This window comes from Carlito syrichta, unplaced genomic scaffold (assembly GCF_000164805.1).
Source record: "Carlito syrichta isolate Samal-C Ts95f unplaced genomic scaffold, Tarsius_syrichta-2.0.1 Scaffold306946, whole genome shotgun sequence".
Lineage (NCBI taxonomy): Eukaryota > Metazoa > Chordata > Mammalia > Primates > Tarsiidae > Carlito > Carlito syrichta.
Genome location: NW_007251042.1, coordinates 1,274,063 through 1,282,791, shown reverse-complemented (window position 1 = coordinate 1,282,791; position 8,729 = coordinate 1,274,063). Strand labels below are relative to the sequence as shown.

General features: G+C 50.0%; 1 protein-coding gene across 3 annotated transcripts in view; it reads left to right on the top strand.

Moving 5' to 3' along the window:
* The window catches only part of LOXL2 (lysyl oxidase like 2), a 75,378-nt gene that overhangs the window by 41,691 nt on the left and 24,958 nt on the right, over window positions 1-8,729 (top strand). For all 3 annotated transcript variants that reach the window (XM_021715258.1, XM_008063561.2, XM_008063562.2), the window contains exon 6: window positions 5,453-5,604. In XM_021715258.1, coding sequence (XP_021570933.1) covers window positions 5,453-5,604 — 152 coding nt within the window. The remainder of the gene's footprint in view (window positions 1-5,452; window positions 5,605-8,729) is intronic.

Genomic DNA, 8,729 nt, shown 5'->3' with positions numbered 1-8,729 from the left:
AGGGGAAGAAGGGAGGGAGGAAAAGAGGCAAAGAAGAAAGGAAGGGGTTCCAGTTGAATCGGTAGGGCCAACTGAATGAACACTTGGTGAAAAAGTTCCAGCCCTAGACCAGCGCTGTCCGACAGAAATGTAACCTGAGCCACATATGTAATTTTGCATTTTCTAGTAATCACATTAAAAAAGAACACAGCCAGGCGCAGTGGCTCACGCTTGTAATCCCAGCACTTTGGGAGACCAAGGTGGGAGAATTGCTTGAGCCCAGGAGTTTAAGACCAGCTGGGCAACATAGTGAAACCTCATCTCTATTTTAAAATTAAAATAAAAAAAAAACAGGTTAAGTGAATTTCAATAATACATTTTCTTTAATCCATTATATCCAAAATACAATGACTTCAACAATTAATCAATATGAACACTGTTAATGAGGTATCTGCAGGGTTTTTTTTTTGTGCTAAGTCTTCGAAATCCAGTATGCATTTGACACTGAAGACATCTCAGTTGGGACTAACTCCACTTCAAGTGCTTACCAACCACATGTGGCCAGTGGTTACTGTATTGGCTGGGCACCTCTAGCACGGTGACATCAAACCCCCTTGCACATGATCCCCAATAAGACATCCAAGTGACAGGACGTGCCATGCATGTAAAACTGAAGCAGATGTTTCATAAGCAAGGCCTACCTCTGCAACGTGCAGAGTCTCACGATGTGTTCCATTCTGTTCTCTCTTGCTTTCTAAAATCGGATGGTAATCAGTTTCATTCTACCATTCAACCCATTCATTGGCCTGGACCCAGAGTCTGTAACACTGCTCCATAAGGTTAGATGTGGCTTTTCCACTGCACCCCAATTCTGCTCCATGCCTTGTGGTCACCCAGGTCAGAGTTTGTACATGGGGGAAGAGCAGGACCAAGGTGGAGGTGGGAATGGCACCCTGAGGAGAAGCAAGTCAGGGGACACTCCTGAACTCAGGCATAGGGAAGCCTGGAGGTCAAAGGTGCACCACGTCAAGCCCAGGTCAGCAGAAGGAACCAGAAGCTCCTGGACACCACAGGCAGGCTGCAGCTGGGCAGTGGTTCAGTGTCCTTGAGATTTAATTCCCGCCTTGGGTAGGGCAGAGAAGAGGTGAGACACAGCAGGTCTCCCTTCTCTGTGCCCTGCCTTTGACATGCCACAGATGTGTGTTTCAGGAGAGTGAGCCCTGCCCCCAGGGCCTCGTCCCCAGATGTCTGAGCCAGTCACACAAGTTCACATGGAAGTCAGGCCTGAAGGAGACTGACTGGTTCTCACATGGAATCTGAAGCGTGTCAGGCTTTGGAGTTAGCCTTTCCTGTCCAGTCCTGTGCTGTGGTCTGGCAATCTGCAAGCATGGATTGAGTGCCTGTTTGGGCTGGATCCTGGAGTGGAGAATTCATTTATTCCACACACATGGGTAGTTATGGTGTCTGCTCTCCAGGAGCTCATGTCAAGTGGGAGAAATAAGAAATAAACTGAGTTGACTGGGTGTGGTGGCTCACGCTTATAATCCCAGCACTTTGGGAGGCCGAGACAGGAGGATGTCTTGAGACCAGCCTGGGCAATATAGCAAGACTGTCTGTTAACAATAATGAAGAAGAAGGAGGAGGAGGAGGAGAAAAGAAAGAATAAAAGAAATAACTTGAATCAAAGATAACTTACACTAACAAATAGATGATGATATATGTAAGAAATAATACTGAAAATAATGCCCACCATTTACTGACCAGAGGACTTACTCTATCTCTTTATTCCTCATAACCCCAACCCTGCAAAATAGATATAATAATTGCCCTTTACAGATGAGGAAGGTGGCACTCAGAAAGGTTTTATCACTCCCCAACGACTCATCACTCCCCAGACTCCAGTCCTGAGACTGAGTTCAGTCTCAGACTGACGGCCCAGCCTATCGCCTCATGAGCAAGAAGTGTAAAAAGTAAAACTTAAGACAAGGGTGAGGTCTCTCAGGCTGTGTCATGGAGGAGGACGGGTTTGAAGTTATTCTTGAAGGCAGACTTCTACTTAGATGGAAGCAGAAAGGACAAGGCATTCCAGAAGGCAGGAGGCAGCAAGAGCTTTCCCAAAGGGAGGCAACCACAGGCATTTCGACCCGATCGACTCTGATAAAAACCTTCTGCTCTTTCCCAGCATAGGGTTTTCTCTCTGGATTCTCCTGAACGAGCGTCAGAAACTTAGCAGGATTGTGTTCTGGGTCAGCCTGCCTGGTTTGAATCCTGGCTCCCCCACTGGTCTAGTGACTTCTTCTTTGTCCCCAGATTCCTCATTTTGGAGGGTTGCTGGGATGAGTAAATGAGATAATGTAAACAAAGTGCTTAGGACAGAGTCCAGCACATAGTAAGTGTTCGATAAATATAAGCTGCCATCATCATTACCCCGTCATCATCCTCACAGTCACCAAGCAGCCCCGGATCCTGGGATCCTCCTGGGTCCCAGCCCCGAGGCTGCTACTTGTCTCTGTGCCCATCATGATCCATGAGCTGTGGCCCTTGCTTTTAGGTTCCATATTTTGTCCCAACCCTTCCACTCTGGGTCCTTAGAAGATTCTAGGTATAGTCACTGATGTATTTTCACACATTTTATAAAGCTCCGAAGAATTGGAAGCTTTGTCGTTTATGGGTTTCCAAAGAAATAGAAACTTGACTCTTGCCTAGTAATATGGGTTGATCTAGAAGTTAGTTTTTGGCCTCAGTAAGCCTAGATACTAGCTGTCTCCAGAACCCCCCAGCAGGGGCCAAGGGCCCTCCTTTGGGCTCTAAGGCACCCATTATCACCTTCACCTTTATTATCACTATTATTTTAGAAATAAGATCCTGCACTGTCACCCAGGCTAGAGTGTAGTGACATGATTATCACCTCACTGCAGCCTCAAACTCCCGGGTTCAAGTGATCCTCTCACCTTGGCCTCCCAAAGTGCTGGAATTATAGGCATGAGCCACCACGCCCAGCCTATATGCATCTTTATTATCAACCATATTGTATCACAAGTCTTTGTGGAGGTTCCACCTGCCCCAGGAAATAGGGGCTCCTCAGGGCAGGGGTCCACCTTACCCATCTTTGAATCCTCACCACCTAGCATGGAGGCTGACGTGTAACGGGCACTCAGTGAAGACAGCAGCATCTATGTAGACACCACATGGGCATTTCCTGTCTGCCAGGCACTGGCTGGGAATATACAAAGGGAAATAGACACGGTCCCTACCGTCTGATGGCGGTAGATTCTGTGCCCTCGTGGTCCTCCAGCCTAGCGGGGAAGATGCACAGACATTCCACACCTAGCCAGTGGAGACCATGTAAAGCAGAGTGCTCAGTGAGAGGCCATACAAGGGAGCCCAACTGGGGGTGCAAAGTGGGGGTCAGAAAGGGCTCACTAAGGGAACAACAGTGAAGCCAAGCCCTACAGGATGAGCAGGGGACAGCTGGTGAGAGAGGGAAAATGGTCCAGGCAGAGGGGTCAACATGGCCCAATGGAGGAGCCAGAGGGGGACCCATGTGGCCGAGGTGGGAGGGGCAGGCAAGGCTGGACCGTGAATGGCAACCAGATCACACAGGGACTGGGGGCCGTCTGGTGGCAATAGATTCTGTGCACTCCTCTCTACGTGCAGTGAGAAGCCATTGGAGGGTTTTCCTATCCTGGGCTGCTGTGGGGCAGATAGATAGACACATGCAAGAGGGCAGGAGACTGAGGCTGCTGCTTTGGTTCAAATGGGAGACTACAGGGTCAGCCAGGTATTCTGGTGGCAGAAATAGGAGGAGGGGAGCATCCAGATTTGGGGGTAGTGAGCAGAGTAGAGCAGAACGTGCTGATGGACTGGTTGTCAGGGAAAGAGGGGAGGAGGTGATTCCAGAGATGACCTCTGAGCTCTGGCGAGAACAACTGGGATGTCGGAGGTGCTGTTTCCTGAAACAGGGAAGGCTGGCAGAGAAACAGACGGGGGAAGACCCTGTTTCCGGCCCTGGAAGGAGCAAAAACACAAACTGACAACTCTCCAAGAAGTTCTCTCCTCTCCAAGAAGAGGAGAGTGACGTCCCAGAGGGAGGGGTGTGGTCAAAGTGGGCGATTTTCCCACACGTCTGAGTGTTGAGGGACAGGACTCCGTGGGAGGAGGACTGGGAAGATCAGGAGAGTGATGAAGCCAGCAGCCTAGCAGAAGCCCAGAAGATGGGAGTGGGCGCAGCCCAGAGCACCTAGGAAGAACCGACCCCAGCCCATTTTGCCAGACTGCACAGAAGAGAGTTTTGTGAGCTGATGTGAACTGACAACCTGGGGAGCTCACTCCTGTTATCTCAATGCCTGTAAGAGACGCTTCCTGCATTGCCGCCAAAGGTCACTTGCTGGATATCTTCCTTCTGTCTGCCCCTCCAGGTCCACCCTCCACCCTGGCCCATAATGTCCCGTACCCTGAAGTCTCGGTCAGGTTTGGCCAACAAGCAGCCCTGGCAGGAATTGGAAGCATGCAGAGGAGAGGGGCCAGGGTGTTGCTTCTCCCAGCAAGATCCCACAGGTGCTGTGTCCCTCCACCAGGAGTGACAGCTCCTAGCAGGTGGCTTCTCCACACAGATCTTTTCCTCTTCTGGCTCAGGTCTGGCTTCTCCTCACTCACAGGGGAGGCATCTGTGGCCCAGTGCTACCAGCCCCTGAATACTGGACTATCCTTTGTGATTTCCCTGCACTCCCTCCATACTTTTATTTTTAAAATCCCTTTTTCTGGCCGGGCGCAGTGGCTCAGCCAGTAATCCCAGCACTTTGGGAGACCGAGGCTAGTGGATTGCCTGAGCCTGCGGGTTCGAGACCAGCTGGGGCAACTTGGTGAGAACTCGTCTCTACAGTAAATCACAAAAATTAGCTGGGTGTGGTGGTGTGCATCTGTAGTTCCAGCCACTTGGAAGGCTGAGGCGGAAGGATCGCCTGAGCCCAGCAGGTCGAGGCTGCAGTAACTATGAGCGTGCCACTGCACTCCAGCCTGGGCAACAAAGTGATACCCCAACCCCTCACCCTCCAAAAAATCCTTTTTCTAACTCAAATCATCCAACTTGTATATACCATCTGTTTCCTGCAAGAACCCTGAGTGATGCAGCAATAATTACCCCGTTTAGATTCATAAATGCATAAGACATTAAAGGTGGGAAGGAAACTTAGTCCAACTCCTAAGTCCAACTCCTTTATTTATGTGAGAAAACCAGTATTCAGAGAGACTGGGTGATCTGGCTACGGTCACATAGAAAGTTAGTAGCAAACTTTATTTGCTGTAATGGGAGAAATGAATCCCAAGAAGTAAGCAATGTTCTACCCAGGGAGAAGAGGCCTGGGTCACTGAGCTTGAGGATGGGAGAGGCATGCTCTTGTCCAGGGCTTGATTGCCGATTCCAGAAATTTTCCTTCAGAAGCTTTCATAGCATATGTGTGTTTTGCCTCCCCAGGGATGGGACCCATCCACCTCAATGAGATCGAGTGCACAGGGAATGAGAAGTCCATCATAGACTGCAAGTTCAATGCCGAGTCTCAGGGCTGCAGCCACGAGGAGGATGCTGGTGTGAGATGCAACATCCCGGCCATGGGCTTTCAGAAGAAGGTGAGGGGATTTACTGAGGACCCTGGAAGTGTAGACCAGGTGACCCCACTCTTAAGGAATCCAGAGGCGTATTCCAATGCTGTGAGATGAGATCAGAAAGTGCTCAGGCACTGCTGCTGTCACTGTTGTTGACATTGTCACCTGGCATTTGCCAATGTGCCAAATGAGGACACATCCACGTAAGCACCACCCTCCCTAGTGGCAGGTGTCGGACTCCACGGTGCACCACACCCTGCTCGGGAACTGGACATATGGTGTGATGGCAACTTGGGTTCTTTTTTATTTATTTATTTATTTTTTAGTTGGAGTCTCACTCCGTCGCCCAGGCTGCTGAGCAGTGGCACGCTCACGGCCACCCCAGTGTCAACCTGCCGGGCTCCTGCCATCTTTCTGCCTGAGGCTTGCAAGTAACTGGAACTACAGTCGTGCACTACCATATCCGGCTAATTTTTTTTTTTTAATTGTAGAAACGACATCTCGCCAAGTTGCCTGAGCTGGTCTCAAACCCACCAGCTCAGACAATCCACTCTCCTTAGCCTCCCAAAGTGCTGGGATTACAGGCTGAGGCATCGAGCCCAGCCAGCAACTCGGTTCTTTCTGCAGGTGGACAGAAGGTCCACAGCCCCTGTGACATAAGGGAGCCCAACTTAAACTGAGGGTGGGAGATGGGTGGGAGATGTGAACCCTTTTCCAGAAAACCATAGAGACAGCAGGTCTGTAAACCACACAGATGTAAGTACAACACAGAAAGGGAAGGAAAAGGAAATCTTAGCATTATGGCCAGGGACACAGCCCTCCTTTCCTAAGGCAGGGCCTCCAAAAACCTACACTATATCTCCTGGCTGGGATGACTTTGCCCACAGGGGTAGCCAACAAGATGAAGTCCGCCTTGCCATCCATGAAGTGTGTCCAATCCCACAAGAACACCTTGTAAATCCTACCTAATGCTCTTCACTATGACATGAATTTAGCTGGGTGTGGTACTTCACTTGGCATAGGGCTGGCATGTTGGAAGAGCTCTTCATGTGCTCATTTTTTAAATGAGCAAATGTGGACACATCAGGGTTCAAGATGGTTCCCCAGCCGGGCCCCTGCTCTGACAGCAATTCTAACCAAAAGTGCTCCTGGACCAGTTGGCCACAGCATGTCTCATGCAATTTGCCACCCAATGGTGCCATAAATGTGAAGCCAGCAGTACTCGCTAAATGGTGTTTGCTAGTGGGTGGGGAGGAACGTGGGCCACCTCTAAGGGGACAACTCTATCTATAAATGCCTCGCGTTCCAAGTTAGCCTAAGTTGAAAGGTGATGAGCTGTGAGTCCTGATATGCCATGGACTCTTCACTTCAGACAGACTGGGGCGAAGGGGGATGCAAGATCTCAGCCAAAGAAAATGAAGTTTTCCAGAATGGTGTTATGGGAGCAGGGCTGAGCCAGCTCAGGTGCCTGGCTGTGCTGCAGATGTCCCATGCTCCTGACACAAACAACCCTCCCCTTTTCCCAAGGCCTCAGGCTCCAGGGGTTTGTGGATTCCGTCCCTCCCCCACCCCAAGGAAATGGGGAAAGTGACCCGGGAAAGATATCCCCATGGGCTGCACCAGCAATCTTGCCATGGTGACAGGGCTTCAGCACAGCCTGGTGGGGGTCTACAAAGGGTGTCAGCAGCCACGCTGAGCAGAGCCAAGCTGTCCAGCTGTTAAGACTGTATTCGTTTATTTAAGCTGCCTTAACAAAATGCCACAGGCTGGGTAGCTCACACAGCAGACATTTGCTCTCTCACAGTTCCAGAGTCCGAAAGTGCAAGATCAAGGTGTCAGCAGGATTGGCTTCGCCTGAGGCCTCTCCTCTTGGGTTGCAGAAGCAGGCTGTCTTCTGGTGTCTTCATACGGTCTTTCCTCTGTGCCCAAGCATCCCTGGTGTCTCTTCCTCTTCTTATAAAGACACCAAAGTCAGATTGGTTTAGGGCCCACTCATATGATTTCATTTGACCTTAATCACCTCTTTATTTTATTGCTTAATTAATTAATTATTTTGGGTGGGGGCATCTCACTCTTGTCACCCAGGCTGGAGTGCAGTGGTGCAATCACAGCTCAGTGCAGCCTCGACTTCTTGGGCTCAGGCAATCCTTCTACCTCAGGCTCCTGAATATTTGGGACTACAGGCATGCACCACAAAGTCCAGCTAATTTTTTTATTTTTTGTAGAGATGAGGTCTTACTATGTTGTCTAGGCTTGTCTTAAACTCCTGGCCTCAACTGATCCCTTTACCTCAGCCTCCCAAAGTGCTGGGATTACAGGTATGACCTGCTGTGCATAACTTGATCACCTCTTTAAAGGCTGTATGTCTGTGGTGGCACGTGCCTGTAGCCCCGGCTATCCTGGAGGCTGAGGCAGGAGAATAGCTCAGGCCCAAGAGTTCGAGGATACAGTGAGCTATGATCGCACCACTGCACTCTAGCCTGAGTGATAGAGTCAGACCCTGGCTCTCAAAAAATTTTTTTAAAAAAAGCCCAGGTGCAGTGGCTCAAGTCTATAATCCCAGCACTTTGGGAGGCCAAGGTGAGAGAACTGCCTGAGTACAGGGCCTCAAGACCAGCAACTTGGTGAGACCTTGTCTCTACCAAAAAAAAAAAAAAAAAAAGAAGAAAAGAAAATGAAAAATTAGCTGAGCGTGGTAGCAAGCACCTGTAGTTCTGGCTACTTGGAAGGCTGAGGCGGAAGGATCACCGGAGCCCAGCAGGTCGACACCGGGGTGGCCATGAGCGTGCCACTGCACTCCAACCTGGGAGACAAAGTGAGACTCCAACTCAAAAAAAAAGACCTTATGTCCAAATACAGAGTTTAAGGCTTCAACCTATGGACTGGGGAAGGGACACAATTTAGTCCCTAACCATCATTCACTAACTGATTCCTTATTTAATGTCCTTGAGTCTTCCTTGTCCTCCTCTGAAAATAGAAGATGAGAGAGGTGGTTCCAGGCTTCCCTTCCTGCCCTGGCTCACTAGAAAATGGGCTTCTCTCTGGGGTGGCTCGTGCAGGCGGCACCCTGGGAACCAGATGCCCACCCAGCAGCAGTAAAGCCTCGTGTCCTTCATTGTTGGGAGAGAGGCTCCAAGGTGGGATCCCAG